Here is a 20169-nt window from a genome sequence, read left to right on the forward strand (position 1 = left end):
TAATCATTAATTAAATAAAATATTAAACAAAGTAATATATATGATATTTTAATATGTTTAAAGAAGTTTTTAACATGAAGATGATATATATCATAGTTTTATTTAAAATGATATAACTAAGGAAATAAAGGAATACACATCAAAAATGATACTCAGCTTAATATATTTTAATTTGTGTCGATTATTTCTTCAGATATAGAAGATATTTCTATATGTATTATACAAGCACTGTGTATAAATGCATATTATATTATAATTCAGATTATATATTAACAAGTAGAAATAATTTACCTTATTATTTTTTTTTATAAAATCAATACATAATATTTTTCATATACTTTGTGTCTTAATACATTGTAGCTTTGTGTAAGAAAGTAAAAAAATAATAAAATGAAACCAGTGCTTTATTAATTGAGTTAATATGTTTTTATTATTACTTGTTAGGATAAATTTATATAAAAATTGTAAAAATGTTGTATAAAATATCATAACATTATGGATGTAACAACATTACTGATGTATAATTTAATGTTATGCTAAATAAAATTTTTTTAATATAAGTCTATTATAATATTTTCTATATACGATTAATCATAGTAGAAAATTAAAGAAATGAATTATAATTCTCCTTATTATTAATTTATAACTTTTTTTTATTTCCTTCCATGTATCTTATTATTTATATAATAGTTATGCATATATATTATAAATAATTCACAAATTTATAGTAATTATATTGGAAATGAATGATCATTTATCATATTATTTTTATATATTTATTGTCGCATATTTTTAATCATTTTTCTTGAAATTGCTTTCGTTTATATATATTTTTGCTTTTATATATATATATATATATATATGAATTTATATAATATTTAATTAGCATAAATCTATACCGGCATTATGAATTTAATAAATAAAATATAATGTGCATGTAATGATAAAATTAGGTTTTTTCATTATACGTAATAATTTTTATGATCAAAATATTTAACAAGACGTATCTTGTCTATGAATTCAATACAAAGCCTTATTATAATAAACAGAATATTCATTATTTTGAAATATAAACAATTTTGTGAAATAAATATATTATTTAATTTGTATAAAATTGATATAAATACCAAATGAGTTCTTATATTATTAGTTAACAAACTAAATGCAAATATTTTTAAGACTTAACAATTTATAAAATGTGTATTCTTAAATAGTACCCTCACAATAACTGTATATATATTATATAAACTAATACAATTGATGTATAAAATATCTACGCAACATCAGTATATGTTATATTAATTCAAATTTAATTAATAAATTTATGTCAAACATTAAATAATTATTATATAGAAAAGCGTATATAAATATGAGTCTAAATATAATATTTTTATTATAATTAACTATTCTTATACATGTAAGGGAATATATATTATATGTAATATTATATTTTAAGCACAAATGAATTCATTGATTTTATTATGAAAATATAATTCTTATTGATAAATATTCACAATATATATATATAACAAATGTTAACAAATTTTAATTTTTACAAAGTATGTACAAATTATTTTTTTTTGTAACATTTTTAATAGATTTTATATAAATATCTAATACATTTATATACCTGTAACGTTATATATATTAGGTATGATAATAAACATATATCCTTTTATATTGTAATTAAAAATTTAATCAATGTAAAAAATAATCGCTTCGATATATTATGTTTTATACTATAAGTACAATGAACAATTAATATGTTCATACATATATTCTTCATTAAGTATAAAAATGAAAATATATCATAACTATTATTATATTTCATATTTGTGAATTTTTGTTACTAGTATTGATCATAGATATATATAATATACATATTGCACAAAAAATAAATAAAATAACAATATTAATATAAAGTCTTTTTATATTTAATAATAACATATAAATAAAAATGTATTCATTATATTCTAAAATGAGTGTGTTTATAATTATTGCTAAATTAAGATAATAAAAACCTTTATTATTTCATAAAAAAATATTGTAAAATAATGAGATTAAAATAAGTATTCAATAATTATAATTATGTTTCGTTATGTAATATTTACTTGTGTATTTATAAATATATGAAAATGATATTTTCTTTATATTCCAGTATTGTCTATATATTACGCAATTGTAGCATATTATGTATATATGACATATTAATGTTAACTTATATTTCATAATATATTCTCATTGAATTCTGTACAAGAAAAAATATATCATAGATATACTATATCATATATAAATGTAAAACTTGTTAATTTCTATAAATATATTATTTTAACGTGTACCATTTTTTAAATAAGAATAACGGTAATATTAAAAAGAAATTACAAACATAAATTAATAACATGTATTGAATTAACTACATTTATATATTTTTACACTAGTAAACGTGTAGAATAGTATAAGTGTATATACTATAACATAATTTTTTAATACATGTTCTATTTAATATTATTAACAAATATGTATGTTATAGTATATGGTATCATATATAGAACTATCTTACTTATTAGTGTATATTTTTTATTTTTTTATATACTTCTCAGTATATAAGTGTATTTTAATATAATATAATTATATTAAAATATGTCCCTTCTATTCAAAACTTGTAGAACTACAATAAGTCTTTAAAAATAATGAGTATCCATATATTTCATTTAATTTTTTGTACACATAATCTTTCTAATAACTATTATATATATTTCTTATGTAATATTTTTTTTAGTCATTTAAAACACAACAACTTATATTAGTAGTATAATTATTTTTTTGTATTAACTTACACAAATCATTATGACTGGCACTACAAAATGGATAGTGAGGTATGTTATATATATTGTTTAATTAAAGTATAAATTATTTAAATTTATAAGGCTAATTTTTCAGTATAAAATGTAATAAATATTTTTCCATATTCACTTTTAAAAAACATTTTTTATATGTAATAATTCTCATTTTTAGATTGATTTTAGTAATATATTACGAAACTGTAGGAATTTTTATAATTCCATTAATTGGAATCATTATATGGTATCTTTACGTAACAATCTTTCCAGTGTATGCAGTGACTTTCAAAATATTGCATGCCCTAGAGGATGTCATATCAGTAATTTTATTAAAACATGCCAAGTACTTGGTCTATATTTGTATAGTATAGAAAAAAAAATTAATCAAAGCATTAATGAAAAAGAAGCTTGTATATATTTCTTCTACAAACTAAAAAACCTAATGAATAGTCAAAATACTAATTGCAAAATAACAAGTAATTGTTATATGGAAATGTTAAAAAAAAATTCCAGGAAACCTAATAGAATGGATATTTCTAATATATGTATGAAATTTTCTAGTGTTCATAATGATTTTGATAATTATACATATAAAATAATAAAATATATGGAAGAACTATATGATAATTTTGAAATATTAAAAAGATATAATAGTAATAAATCTATTCATGAGGCACGTAATTCTGCTAGTCTGTGTAATACGAAATATCAAGAGCTTTTTAGTATGTTAAAAATAAAGAAGAATACTAGTTTTATTGATTATTTAAATAATTATAAAAGCGAATATGATCAAATTATGATAGAAATAACTGAATACGAAAATAAATCTAAAAAAATAATTCCCCCTACTATAGAATCAGTAACACAGAACCAAGAGCAAGAACAAGATCAAATTAAGAAAAAAATACCGGAATACAAAACTGAATATAGAAATATAATAACACTCGATAAAGTAAAAGCAGTCATAAAAGCCCCACTTAAAGAAAGGGGAAAACAACAAACACTTCCAATAACAAACAAATCGTCAGACATAAGTGCGGGGATGGCTGTTTTTACTTGTACATTGTTGGTACTAATATTCATCCTCTATAAGGTTAAATATAAAATTAATTTATTAAATTCATAATGTACTGCATAATATATTATACTTTATATTCTAAAATTTATATTAAATTAATTATATATTCATTAAAATATGATAATGTTTCTTTATTATCAGTACACTACTTATGGGACAATTTTGTATCCATATGTAAAGAAGATTAAAGAAATGCTTAAAAAAAAAAAGAATGAATATCACAATTTAATGGATTCATCTTACATGAAGTACAATAATATAATTAACAAAAAAAATAGAATAACCTATAGTGTAGTAGACTATTACTAACAAATGTAGTTACATAAATAATATATTACAATCATGTCCTTTTAAATATCAGAACTAATTAACAGATTATATTTTGGTGACAAGAAATTAAAAAAAAATATATAAACCAAAATAATATAGAAATTATATAATTATAAAAAATGCACAAAATTTTGTTTTAGAATAATGTAACAAGTGAAATATTAATTTAGGAAATATATGGGTAGTGAAATACCCACAAAGTGTAGTCATATCATAGAAAAAATTAATTTTAAATAGGCATAAATTATTAATTATTTAGTATTTAATTAAATAGTTTAAAAAATAGGTATGTTTATGGTTAATACATTAGTAATGTTTATAAAAGTCCGAACATGTTAATACACATTTAGACTTGTATAATTAAAGAAAAGAATATTTGATATTATATATTTAACAATTAATAACATTGACACACATGCTCGTAATACTCAGTGAAACAATATATAATAGTATTCATATGTAAATATATTCAAAATAAATATTCAGCTATAATAATTAGGTTTTGAGTATAAATTTCATATATGAAGAATGAAATGAAAATTATACAACTACGTATATAATATAAGTGTTATAAAGTGACCGTTTAAAATGTACATAAATAACAAAAATTAAATCATTACTATAGTAATATATGTATTAATGAATGATATACAGAGAATTTATAATATCAATACATTGAATAAAAATATTAGAAAGCATTTAATAAAGCAAGTATATTACAATTGTTATAAATAAATATTATGCACATTAAAAAAATATTTATTATAGAACTACACTATTATATACATTAATAAATAATTTTATACTCCAGTAGTTTATCTAATTTATATGTGTTCGTATTACTTACAGAATATTTAATGTTTGTATATTTAATTGATTTTTTAAAGGTACGTGAGGGAACATTTTTAATGCTAATTCGAATATTCGTTATATTATTTATATAATGAATGTATTTCATCAAATTATAATATAATAATACCAAAAGATATGTCAAAGTAAATATTAGTATTGTATCAAAAATTCGCATTAGTAAAAATAATTAGGTCATTTAAGCTACATTGCACGTAAATATCAAAGTGTATATCAAATACTAGATGACCCCTTAGAATTGAAGTAGTTAAATAATAAAAATATGAATTAATCAGTTAGAAAACAAATATTAAATGTTTTTTGTGAATAGGATTCTATTTATTCAAATTATTCAATAAAATATAATTCACTGTTGACAATCATAGTATTGCAAAAAAAAATAAGAACAATTTCATAAAATATCTAACATCAATAAATATAAAAAATATATTTTTTTGAATATCATTTTCAAATTTCTTTTTCGAAACTTCTATTTTTTACCTGAAAAGTGAATTAGTATTTCTCTATATTTTATAGCTACATACGCTTGAAGACATATATAATTCTCTTTAGTTATATATATTATGCATATATATTTTTTTTATATAATTTTTTTATAAATTTTTATTTGTGTGAATATACTGTAATAATCATTGAACTGAAATTTAATAAGTAATGTTTTCGATACATACATATATGTTTAGCTCTTCTACAATTTATAATAATTATTCCTATTGCTTTTATTATTTGGCTACATTTAATTATAAAATAAACATTATTAGTCATGAAAATATCATTTATGTAATTATGAAGCCATATTTTTTCAATTACGAAAAATCCAAAATAATTAAAGGTATCACTAAGTTCCTATAGATAACCATATTATTATTATATATAATATGTGTTATTTATGTTCGTGGTAATATAACATATCATATTACATTTTCCTTATTAATTTTCATTTTTCCATATTATATTATAATTAAAAAACGCAAAAAATGTGTTTTTGGTTATTTATTATAGGAATTCTAAAGGTATATATAAACAAGCATAAAGTGTCTCAAATTTTTCATGTGTAATTCAATATGTCACTGTTAACATTTTACATAATTACGAATATAGAATACATTATATGTATAATTTGATTCACTCTAATATATATAATATTATATAAATGATAAAAATATAAGTGTATATGATTAGATATTTGCTATTATATATAGATATCAAAATTTGCATCATAATGATATAATGATAAACGTTATATATGCTTATAATTACAATGTAAACAATATATATTCATATTTAAAAATCATTTCTTTTTCTTTAAATGGACTAGTATGATTTTATTTATATTGTAGAATTTTTATTCAATAATGTCAGTAATATGCATAAAGAGTTATAAATTTAAATATACTATATATCAGACTAAATTATTAGTACTAATAAATAGATATAAATGTTTTGGTCACAATAAAGATAAGTAAATAAGGGAAAAATATTACAAAACTAAATTATATATATATATTAAATTAAGTCATTTATTCATTTAATGTATCTGATGTGAAATATGAATTTATGTTTTAATAATATAGTTTCTATAAAATTTTTAATACAAGATAAAATATAAACATGAACTCGAATTAACATTAATATTATAGGAGGTAAATCTATAAAATAATATATAATATAAAAAATTATTTTATGATGTTATTTATTTGCATAGATTTATTTATAAAACGTATAATACAATGAATATATTTGTCTACATAATGTTTTTTTATTAAACATTATTTATATTTTTATATATATTACAAATTAATCGAAAAATTAAATGTATTAAAACCACAGTTAACAATATATTTATATAGATTTAAACTTCTAACCCCATATTTAATGAGGAATTCATATAACATTTATTATTATACTCATAAATACAATTAAGAGTGTCATACTTATACTATGTATCAATATTTTAAAGCACTATAATGTAACATTTTAAAAATATTTCAACATTCATGATAGAAATGGAAACATATATAACTATTTTCTTAATTATTTAAAATAAATATTATTCTATTTGCAACTCTTGTTAAACAACTCTACAAAAAAATATATTCCTCTGGACGTACTTATTAATTTAAAATAAAAAAGGTTTCAGATTTTGTATGTATTATAGGCACAACATATAATATATAAATTTTTATAGTATAATATATTATAACACAATACATATAGTATGTATAAATATACATCGCTTAGTAGTATTTTGAGCATATTTCTAAATAAATTATTAAAGTATAAATTCTAGTAATGAAATTGTATAACTGGATTTTCATATAATATTATTTATTTGTTAATTTTTAAATATATAAGAAAATGAGAATCAAAAAATACTCCTACAAAAACTGATATTTTAATATTCAAGATTAATTATAAATTTTTTTAAAATGTCTTTTATTATACAGAAAATATGATAAATTATATTTTTTACCAAAACACATGGAAATAAGTCAGGTATTATTGCATATAATTTAACTTGCAACAACATACATACATACTTAAAATAGAAATATTTTGTTATATATATAATGATACTAATTAAAAATATGGTAATTCAACGGAATGATATATTTTTATTCATTTAAAATATCTTTTATATTTTATTTTACTTAATCATTATTGTAGACTATTGTTCTATTATTATTTAATTTTTTTTTTAGTACAATATTTTTTAAATGCATACACCTTTATGTGTAATAATATTATGTATACTATTTTTTAAATAAATTTCATGTTTGTATTACATTGTTTCCCCTTAACATTTATATATAATGAGTAAATATGTGAAATTTATATGCGTATCACAAAAATATACTCTATATGAATATAATATATTTCTTTCTTTGCATGTCTTTATAACAATATTTAATATAATTAATTGTTATAATAGTAAATTTATTGATTCAACATTTTACTTTTTACCAATTAAGATAGGATTAACCATAAAATTTATAATGAAATAAAGATATATTTCATACCATTAATACTATGTAGCATAAATATTATGCTAATTAGGATTATAGAAATTTAACAATTTCTATTAATCTTCTGCGTTATCATAATTAACAAATGGAGAAATTTTTTTAATATTATTTTATACGTTATTAGTGCAATTATTCTTTTAATATATACATTAATAAAAAATAGAATTTGTATTAGTTATTAAGTTCTATTATACAATTTATTTATGTATTTTATATTACGTAATATACGTTTTATATTGTATGTGCAATTCAAATTAATAAGTGAAATTTATGTTTTAAAGAGAATTGATAAAAATAATGCTCGTCTAATAAATCATGATATACTTCACAAAACTATAGCTATTTTCATATGAAATAGAATATTTATATAATGTATTATTATATCACATTTGAAATAATAACTTTTGTTATATTTTAAAATATAATCCTAATGGGAGCAATAAAAAACAAAAGAAAATAAATAAATTTAATATCGTTTTAACAAACACAAATTTATTTCTTATTAACATTTGTGTGAAGAACAAAAATATTCATAATATTTTAAATCTTATAATTTTGTAAATAAAGAGATGTTATATTATTAATGATTAATATTATGTGACAGAATAAATCATACAAGCTCATGTAGCATAATATTGTAAGCATAATAATATTTATTGTATTGCATATGATTGGTAAAATAGTTCTCGTTCTTTAGAGCAAACCTTAATTATGTATTATAACTAACTATAATAAATATAAGCACATAATATACATTCATACATATAATATTTTTTAAAATTCTTATTAAACAACATTTTAAATATTATAAAATATTTAATCGTTAATGCACAAACGCTATGCTATTTAGTAATAATACGTGTTAAATGCGATAATTTGAACAATTAACCTTTTATCATTTTTTATACAATAGTAATAAAATTAGTAAAAGATTAATACAAATTATTATATATTTCATATTTTTCGCTTTGAATTATGGATACTATTATATAACATAAAAGTTAAAAGAGCAAATAAATAAATTCAAAATAATATACAATATTAATATTTTATCCTTTTTATTATATGAGTGTATTATTAAACATTTATAAAATTTATTTATATTTTCACAAACTTTAATATATTTTTTCTTTATAACATATTTATGAATTTTCTTTTTTATTTAAAATAATTAGAAGAAAATATTATGTATCACAAATTATTACTAACCCATTTTTTGTTCTATAATAATAAATTAACAAATTATAGTGTGGCACTTTGATATGAATTGTAAAATTGTATCTATGGTAAAGAAAATATTTATATATATAAATAAATATATATATTTACTCATTTAATTTTTATATATTTAATATTAGCCTTTAAAAGAGTATAACATTATCTGAGATGGGGGAAAAAATTGTACGCTCTAATTGGTATAATTTAGATTATAAGCTATTATTTAATAATTTCCTTCTTCATGTATATTTTAAAAAAAAAAATTTAATTAAATAATTTATGTAATTTCATTATTATTTTCTTATTCGTAGTTTGAATCCTTAGATTTATATTTCCCTGAATATAAAAAAATTATGGATCGAGATTATAAATCTTATGTTACATACAACGCATATTCGAATCAAATTAGAGCAAAAAGGGGAAACCTTAAATATTTTGATGTTATAGAAGAAATATGCGATAAATTGGTACAGTATTTATTTGAAATACATGATGAAATTGGTAACACATTAAGAATAAAAAAAGGATTGCTGTATATGTATTATTGGTTATATAAGAATTACCTCATATCTGAGAAAGATAATAACTATATCAAAGAAATTTATAATGAATTCATAAATGAATATTATAAAACTGATATGGGTAAATTATTAAAACCAAATCCAGAGGTAAATATTTTCGACAAAGGATGGAAGGATATGATGGACATATGTGATTTGAATGTTAAGTTGTATAATATAAAAATCAAAAATATATCATTTTCCGATATAAACGATAGATGCAATTATGCCCAGAAATGTTATGATTTATACATGCAAAAATATAATACATGTGAATACAGTAGTAATACCCTTTATTGTAATGAATTAGAAAATATTTATAATCTATATAATAGTATACCAAATTTAACGATAAATTGTGATAAAACCAAATATACAATGTTGGATTCATTAAAAATTAACAAACAAGTGGTGGACACACATAAATCTAGTAAATCAGTTAAGATTATAATGCTAACTATTGTTATATTACTAATACCTCCTTTACTATTTATTATTTATAAGGTTAATTAATATGTTATTATATATATTTGTACAATAATGTAATACATTTAAATAATAGAAAAAAAACAAAAGAAAAATATTTATTAAAAAAAAAAATTTTCTCAATATATAAATATATTTTCATTACGAATTAGTTCATCCCCTACAATTCACACGTTCATTGCGTAATAAGAACTATAAAAAATAAATACAGTATGATGAATAAAGAGTGGAAAATGTTGAAACCTTTAAAAATATACAATAGGGCCTTAGAAAATAGCATGTATAATATACTATATAATTCTACATAATTTTAGGATCAAACGTATAATATGAGCAAAATATTATGATAAAGAACTAATGTAATGAGGATAGCAAATTATATGAAAATTGCTTAAATTAAATAGCTCGTAAAAAAACATAAAATTTATGAAACAATTTAAAGAAAATGTTGATGCTAATTTATCAATTTAATAAGATATTTTTACAAAAATTTATTATGTAACAGTATAAGTATTGAAGAAAAAACTTATGAATAATTATAAAGTGCTTATTGATATATATGCTATCATTCGTGTTAATGAATTATTTTTAGGACGAATTGAAAGAAAGTACTATCCACTATATAATAATAATTATATACTAATTACAAACTGTAATGATAGTAAATAAAAATATAAATTTATTCTAAAGGGATCATGTTATTCCATGATATAATAATGTTTAAAAGACCTTTAAAATCATTATGTACATATATTAATGATTAATATTGCGTTTTAATTATTTTTATAAATGTTACAAAATATTTTTTTATTAAGTGTATTTTGTACTAACTAATTTACAATTTTAATGTCTGAAATTTTATTATACATAAGTTTTGTTATTACACAGAATAACTTCATTACAACATATCACTTATTTGTTTTATTTTTTCTATTCACCATGCTCAGTTTTTTTGTTGTAATCTATTTTTACCCTGTTTTTTAATTAATGATCTTAATGTTTGTAATTTGTATAATCCAATTATAAGTTGCACTGTACATACAAGAACACTAAAAATATATATAAATTTATTTTTTTAAGGTTTTAATTAGGTATAAATTAAATTTATATACATTTATTAAATTGGTGTATCAGCTGAATCATGATGGTATAACATAATCATTAATTTTCTTAGAATTTAATATTATTTTAGATACAGATAAAATCTAGTAATGTTATATATGACAATTTTTTAACTTTAACACATATATTCATTAAATTAACTGAATATAACATACCATAATAAGATATATAATTTCTAATACATTTTTCTATATATATTTTTTGTTGAAACATTATTACAGATCTGATAATATTTTAGTGAGCATCTATTTATATTTTGTTTCTTAGTTTACTTAATTGTATTAAATATTTTATAGCTTCTCATCATATAATTATGATAATTTACTACGTCATTACTGGAGCAATATAATTTTATATCAATCTACCTAAATGATATATCTGTAGTTTCCAATTTCATTACATATTTTATTTTCCTAGTTTAAGTACACATCTTTACTTTTAATAATTCATAAGGCAATTGCCATATATTCTTAAGTTTTTAATTATGATAATCTTCATCAAAAGTATACCACTATAAATTAATTTATTATAAAAAAAATTTCACTTCGTGTTATACATTTATTAATTGCTCATATGAATTAATTTTCACATTTAGGGGCTATAATTCTTGCATCTTATTTTTGTAATACATATGTTTCATTGTTTTTTCGTTTCTCTTATCTTTTCCCTCTTATTATAGCTTATTAACACAACTGTATCAATATTTATATTTATACAAGAAATTTAAATCATTTTGTATTAATGGATCAATTACAAAAAATAATTCTGTGCAGAATAATAAGCCAAATAAGATTGTGCTGCGTGAGAACCTATGAATATAGATTCTTGATCATATTATAATAATTGCATTTCTGATATCTTATTTTGTATATTCTTTAATTTTATTATATTTGTTCCCATTTTACATAAACTTGATCATTGTTATGTAAACTAGTATGTAAAAAGAAGGAAATAAACTTATTTTATAAATATAAACAAAATATAAATATATTAAAAAATATATTAACATATAATAATTACATACTAAATTATACTTTATAGTTAAATGCTGGATAATGTATAAGAGGAAACTTGTTCTTTATATTGTTATAACTACAACGAAACTATGAAAAAAAATAAGAATTTAATAAGTTATTATGTATTTGCATATTAATGACAGTATCATACACTATTTCACTCCGTATACATATTAGAATAATGAATGGGTGTTCTTCTTTATCAATAATTTTCTGTGGGATTCTATTTATTTTATTAGGAACCACATTTTTCACATCCTTTCTAATTCCTATATTTTTCTATGTTTTGTCCTCATCTACATATAATTTTTAATATAATTACTTTAAAACAGTCAATAGATCAATTGGATAATATTTTTTCTATTAATAACATTAGGTTCGTAATGGAAATCAACTGTTTCAAAAATACAACGAGTACTATGACTATCATAGTATATCCTAGAAATAGGTTCAATAAAACTAACATAAATTAAATGCAATTCAATGCTACTTTTATTACAATTATTGCTCTTAATATACTAAAAATTATCAAAATGCTCATGTAAATTGTTCTATGGTTTCCGCTAATATGAAATGCCTTAATCATAGCATTCACTGGATATCATCATACTTGTGTCTAATTAATTCCTCTACTAAATAAAAAGTTTTATCAAGAAAACATCTATATTTTATTTATTTACATTGTAATACTCTTTCCTCATCTGAACATAGACATTTGATTAAATTAATAACATCTATTTATTTATTATTTTTCTTGTTTAACGAACAATTCTTTAAAATTATTTTCATTCTTTTATCACAACGCATTATAGTCTTGGTGAAAGTTTTCTAAGTCATCAGTATCATAATTTACAATATGCATATTATCAAATTCTTCATATTTTTTACATATATGTAAATTTAGAAATTATTTACTTTACAAAATAATAAAAGAATATAGATGGAGTTATATAAAAATAAACTCCCTTTAAAAATAAAGCCTTCAAGTGTTTTTAAAATTATACACAATACTTATATACTTGTCTATATATATATTAAAAAGGTGATTATATCCAATTTATATTATATAATATTATTACCCTATCTTAACATAAGATAGCTACATTAAATAATAATGAACATACAAGTGCAATTATTTACTAATGGAATATAATACAGAATAATGAATTTACATATTATTCAACATTATAAATTAATTATAAGTGGTACGAAATAACTTATAAATATGAGCTTTTTTTAATTAACAACAATCTATTATGTGCCTCTATCAGAACCCTAAAACATTAAATTTTTTAATTATTTATAAATTTATTTGGACAATTATTCTCCTGCAAAATATAAATATAATATAATATTATGTAACTATATTAGCAATACACAATGAAACAAATCATTCCTAATTCCGCATTACATAAATACAATGTTCTCATGTCTTTATTCAGCATCTGTCTTATCATATAACGTTTATTTTAATATCTTATTATAATCATAAGCATACTTTAAGAGGATAAATGATACCTTTCCTTTTACACTAAAAAGGGGTATTTCTTTTTATTATTCTATCAACTTTTGTGAGGTTTAATTAACTTCAATTATTTATTTTTCTAAATAGACGTATTAAAAATTTAAAGTTTCCATAAAACAAATAAATATGCGTTAAAAACATAAATATTATATGGGGTAATTTAATCACGTTTACTACATAAAAAACATTGCGTATATTACAAAATATTATCTATTCAATGGGAGTATCACTCGACACTATGACATTTCATAATAAAGGCTATACAACTCGATTTTCTTAAATTTTGTATACTTGGAAAAAAAAATGATTCCAATGCTTATTTTTCAACATGCAATAAAATAACCTTTGAATTATAACATTTTTCTATACACATATAAACGCTGGTGAGAAATCACTTGGAAATAAAAAATAACATTTTATTTTATTAAAAGGCATAAAAAAAAAAAGCAAAGCAGATTTATATTAACAAAAAGGTAAATTTGAAGAGTCACTATGATACAAAATCTCTTATATATTGCAATTAAAGGGGCGTTTAATTTGGATTAAAACAAATATATCTTGAAATTAGAATCTTTTATATATTTTATTTGTTTATCTTTCAAATAACCATAAAAGTGATAAATATACATTATTTAAAAAAAATAGTAAAATATAAATTCTAACGTTTCTTTTATTAAAGTGAAGTCTTAATGAAAAGTACACATTACGGTGTGAATTATACAATACAATATAAATATTGTAAAGAATTTGAAATATTTTAGCTCCATAAATACATAAATGCAGCATACAATAAATGTTTTTTTTTCACTTCTCATGTGCATAAGCAATTTTAAGTAACATGTTATTGCAATTTTGTGTTTTATATTTATAATCTAATATGTATTTATGCTCTGAACATAAGATTAAAAAATACTCCAACAAAACACATTTTATTATTCCAAGTTTCTTAACACATATATATATATATATATATATTTATTTATTTAATTTTTCATATTATTCTATTGTGAATTGGTTTTGTGATTTTTATCATGTCACAATATATTTTTTTGTGCAAATAATTAATGTAGCAATGAAAAGACAAATATAAATTCATTGTAATAACTGATAAGATATATATACAAATTTTTAAAAAAAAAAGTCAATCCCTCAATATTAGGTACCATAGATCTTTCGGATGATCTTACAAAATTAAATTTCATACAGAAAAAATAATTAGCTCAAAATTGTGCATAAAAATATACGATAACATTTAATATTTTTGGCAAAGTATATTACAATTCATATTATAAGAAGTTTTGACAGGAGTGACAAAATGTTAAATATTCTATGAAAAAAACGAAAAATCTCTGTACTTCATGATATAGTGTAATAAATTAAGTTATTTATAACTGATAACACTTATTTTAAATACTTCTGTGTCATGTTAAAAATTATAAGTGTCCAATTATAAATTAAAGATAATTCTGAATCAAAAAATTTATGTAATGTATAAAATGACCATAAAATCTTAAAATTAATAGATACCTATGAAAACCTAAAAAATACGTAAAAAGACGCGTAAAGTATTGATAAGCTTGTTTTTGTATTATGTGAACAAACAAGCCAGCTTAAAGACGATTCATACGAATAACAAATATAAAAGGAATATATTTACGTCATATAATTTGTAATGAATATATAGGAAAGAAAAAACAGTGAATTATTATTGATATGCTACATTGAATTGAATAGTAATTATGACTAAATATTTCAGGCATTATTATTTTTGCTGCCTGCAGCTAACACATTATAGTAAAATAATAACTTTTTAGAAAATTATAATAAGTATTCCATTATACAAAATATAGACACCAAGAAAAAAAGGAATAAGTTTATTAGGAATATAATCAATAATATAATAATAAAATCAATGGGTTGAAATATCAACTAATATATGTAGAATCTACAATACGCGATAGTAGTTATTCCCATTTTGAACTATAAGATATGTTCGTTTAGATAATTAGTTCAAGATGTTATAGTTCATAATTATTATTAATAACTTCACATAAATAGGAAAACTATGGAAATGATATTAAATTAATAGAATAATTCCTAGTGAACTTATAAATGAAAACGTAAGGAATCAAAGTGTGCCCCTTCAGTGAAGCATGTAATTGTACATATAAAGAATTTATACTTATATATTTGTAAATATACTGTATTATATATATTTTATATATACTCTAAATCTACTTTATATTATTTTAATATAAAAAATTTGTGTGTCCAATAAAAAAAATATAAATTTTTTGCTTCAGACATAAGTGCAATGTGTTCTTACCTATAACACTATAAATTAATAATCATTTAAATATATTTTATTAAATGAAAAATTTCCAAGAAAATTTTTGAGATAATGAAATTATAAAATACGAACACCCCTTATGAATTAATATTTTATATATCACACATTTTATTAGCATTCTATATGAGAAATATATATCGTATTTTTTTTATATTTTTTAACACAAATACCTTAGAAATTTTCCGAACATATGTATTAGCCATTTTGAAAAGCTCTCAATAATGGATTTTAAATATTTGTTTATCAATTACTAATAATATTAACTTTTTTTATTAGACATACCTTATTATTTTTTTATTATATCTGAAATAAAATTAATGTTTTGGAAAAGAAAAAATACACTTATATGTATTAAAAGATCATAAGCGAAACAAGACATTTCTGGAAAATTCGATGGAACATATATACACAAATAAAATATAAATTGATAATTTTCATGCTATTACGATTGTAACATTGTTTCAGTTTTAAGAGTCATTTTAATTGAAAATTATTCTTATAATGATATAATAAAACTGCTTGAAATTTATACATTATTTATGCTTTGTCTATATAAGCTATATTATAAAACTTATAATAAGTAATTGCCATAATAATGGAGTATATGTGTAAGCACTAGAATATTATTTGAAATCAAAATATAGCTGCATTCCCTTTTACTAATAGCACATTTTCTAAGAAATATATTATTCCATCATCTATAAATGAAAACGTTATAACAGGATACGTAGATAACAATAAATGAATGAGCTCCCTATCTATTGAAATGAAATGAAGTATAAAAATATGTATAAATAATATTTTCCAGAGCTAGTTTTATTTCATTTATTTCTGTGAATTAAATGAACTCTATCAACATTTATTATTTTTATATATATATTTTGTGTGCAGTTTATGTAAACTTTATATCCTTATACATAGATTATCATAATTTAATTTCTAATATTATCATTTGGGTATATCTAGATACATGATACATTAATATAACACATTAGATATTACAAATTCCTTAAACAACCAATTCCGAATTCAATAATTTTATAGTTATCCTTCTATATAATTCAATGAAAACGTTAGTACAAGAAATCCATAAGTTCATTTTTATGTATTCTTATGATATGTTAAACAAATTAATTTACAGAAGTTCTATGTATAAATGTTTTTATTTTCCTAATTGTGATAATATAATGGAGTGACATTAAAACATTAAATTATCTATATCAAATATTTCTACTCATATGCATATTTTATTTTATTAAATTATTTATTTTAATGGAGTAAAATGTAAAAAAGATATAATAAAAAATAATACATTGAATATGACATATATAACTATTAGCACTAATGGCGGGAGCCTCCAGTCTAAGTTTGATGAGTTCGCAGAGAAATATTATAATTACTTGGATGATATACAAGAAAAAATTAATAATTTAGAAAAAAAAAGGGATGTCAATATCTGCAATGCGTGTGAACAAATAAATGAATATACAAAAAAAATAATAGATGATTTAAAGGAGAGTTATACGGAAGAGTATGCGCTTTTTGATTTATACAATGAAGATAACATAAAGAGATTTATAGAAAGATGTTCCAATAAGCATAATTGTGATAGAAATACTGAACCACATGATGAAGGAATTATTGAAACAAAACCAGGAAAAATATTTTTACAAGATAAAAATGAAAGACATTCTAATGTGGAAGAATCGGTTCAACAAAGCAAAGTCTCACAGACCGCAGATCAAGTATATCCTATCACTAATCCTAATGTAAGTAAAAATGAAGGATCTAAATTTATACCTAAACAACATTCAAGTGAACCTGTGAGTGCAGATAGTTCAACACAATCTGTTTATATCTTAGATCATTTGACGGGAACACAATTTCATAACAAGGCAAATTCAGAACCTTCAGAACTAAACGTTACTAAGCAAACTGATGTAGATAGTGAACTGGAAAAAAATATTCTGGATCATAATACAATTAAAAATAATTTAGCTGATTCTCAAAATACTGATGGAAACAGTGCTATCACCCAGGACCCTGTCGTTCAGAATGGTGATACAGATATATCTGATGATATATCTGTTGTTGACACACAATTTGTGCCTTCCGTAATACTTCATAATGGAGAATCTGTTCATCAAACTACTAATTCGCTGGACACTAATGATATAGAACCTAGTCAATCAGACGTTGATCGTATATCGGCTATGCATTCAGAGAGTGATGATGCAATTGTTGGTAGGAACATTTCCAAGGATGTTACTTCTAATGACAAGGGGAATAGTCTATTATCTCATGTACATGAAGATGCTCATGAAAAAGTTACGCGAGCTCAAGATGTCAATCGTAAAAGTGATGATGAAGAAGTTTCTGGTGGTGGACTTGATGATAATGATGTTGTTAGTGGTCAGGACGCTGGTATCAAAGGTACTGAAGAATTAGTTGCTCTTAATGTACCCCATAAAAATATAAGTGCACACGGTGATAACCTTAATGTTAACAGTACTGATCCTGGGATAATTACTGTTAGTAAAACTCTTGGTAGTATAACTAATTTTAGTATTTTACCTGGTAAAACGAAAAATAATTCTGTAAACTGTCATTTAAAATATCCTGCAGATAAATCACTTCCTTATTATGCTGACACTTCGTTTCGTTTTTAATGGATTTAAAAAAATAAAAATTTTATTTTGCTCTTTTCTTCAAACCTAGAATTCAATTTTGTATGGCATGGAAATAAAAATCGTTATGTTAATGAAATTTCTTTTGCAAAAATACATGAAGATAGTGATGCGGGCGCTACAAGTACCAATGAAATAAAAAATGTTTATTATGTACCTCGAGAAAAGAATCCAAGCGATAAACGCGAAAAAGATGATATTAATATATTAAGTCAGGAAACAGATTTATAACAGAATAATCAACATAAGGGCACAAAATTGAATTACTCTAAAGGTAAACATAAACAAGTTTAGAAAACTTCTAAAGGGAGTTAAATTTCATCTCCTATTAAAAATATAAGATTGATATAGAATGGAGTGTATATGCATGGATAACAAAATTTGAGTACGATATTTCATATTCTAGTAAAAATGACTCAATAATTAATATAATTATAGGTACAACTAATGGTTATGTGTCTACTGGAATAAATGCATTGAACAATGAACATGGAATTAGAGAATCTAATAATAAATATGATACAGAAAGTGTTGTTCCATTAGATGAACAGAACATGTATAACCATGAGATAATATATAAAAAATATATCATTATGGTATTAGTTCCCCTGGCAATAATTTTGATATTAATGCTTATTATAAAAGTAAACTAATATTTTATGCATTAAAGGAATTCTTTTTATATTTGGGATTATTATAAATAATAATATTGTATTTTTATGAACTTTTATTTTTTTGTAGTATACACATTTTAGAATTATTTTTACTAAGAAAAAAAGAAAGAAAAGGAAGATGATAAATGAAAAATTACAAAGGGTACTACTAGGGCCTGCAGCTGCAAGAGAGAAACATGTCCAATTTGCATATAGCTATTTTGATTATTAAATCTAATTATCAAAAAAAAAAAAATTAAGTAATTCATAAGGAATATTTGCATTAAACATTAAATATAATATGTTCTGATAATTTTGCTTTATAAATATGTATTTAATGAACATTAGGGGGGAATTATACTAGAAATTCATATATAATATTATTAAAAATATATTTTTATAAAAAAT

The 20169-nt window shown here is 20.5% G+C and overlaps 4 protein-coding genes across 4 annotated transcripts; all 4 read left to right on the forward strand.

Moving 5' to 3' along the window:
• Nucleotides 1-2847: 2847 nt before the first annotated feature.
• On the forward strand, nt 2848-4227 carry PGO_003105 (variable surface protein; the record flags this gene model as incomplete). Its single annotated transcript, XM_028691250.1, has 3 exons — nt 2848-2871; nt 3016-3933; nt 4060-4227. The coding sequence occupies 3 exons, from the start codon at nt 2848-2850 to the stop codon at nt 4225-4227; spliced, it is 1110 nt and encodes a 369-aa protein (XP_028547051.1).
• Nucleotides 4228-9530: 5303 nt separating this feature from the next.
• Nucleotides 9531-10716, forward strand: PGO_003110 (variable surface protein; the record flags this gene model as incomplete). Its single annotated transcript, XM_028691251.1, has 3 exons — nt 9531-9545; nt 9674-10426; nt 10561-10716. 3 exons carry the CDS (start codon nt 9531-9533, stop codon nt 10714-10716), a joined length of 924 nt encoding a protein of 307 aa, XP_028547052.1.
• Nucleotides 10717-17740: 7024 nt separating this feature from the next.
• On the forward strand, nt 17741-19090 carry PGO_003115 (hypothetical protein; the record flags this gene model as incomplete). The annotated part of the gene is made up of 1 exon (XM_028691252.1): nt 17741-19090. One exon carries the CDS (start codon nt 17741-17743, stop codon nt 19088-19090), a length of 1350 nt encoding a protein of 449 aa, XP_028547053.1.
• Nucleotides 19091-19205: 115 nt separating this feature from the next.
• Nucleotides 19206-19993, forward strand: PGO_003120 (variable surface protein; the record flags this gene model as incomplete). Its single annotated transcript, XM_028691253.1, has 3 exons — nt 19206-19232; nt 19450-19752; nt 19850-19993. 3 exons carry the CDS (start codon nt 19206-19208, stop codon nt 19991-19993), a joined length of 474 nt encoding a protein of 157 aa, XP_028547054.1.
• Nucleotides 19994-20169: the final 176 nt, after the last annotated feature.

The sequence above is a fragment of the Plasmodium gonderi genome, assembly GCF_002157705.1.
Source record: "Plasmodium gonderi DNA, contig: Pgo-contig_361, whole genome shotgun sequence".
NCBI lineage: Eukaryota > Apicomplexa > Aconoidasida > Haemosporida > Plasmodiidae > Plasmodium > Plasmodium gonderi.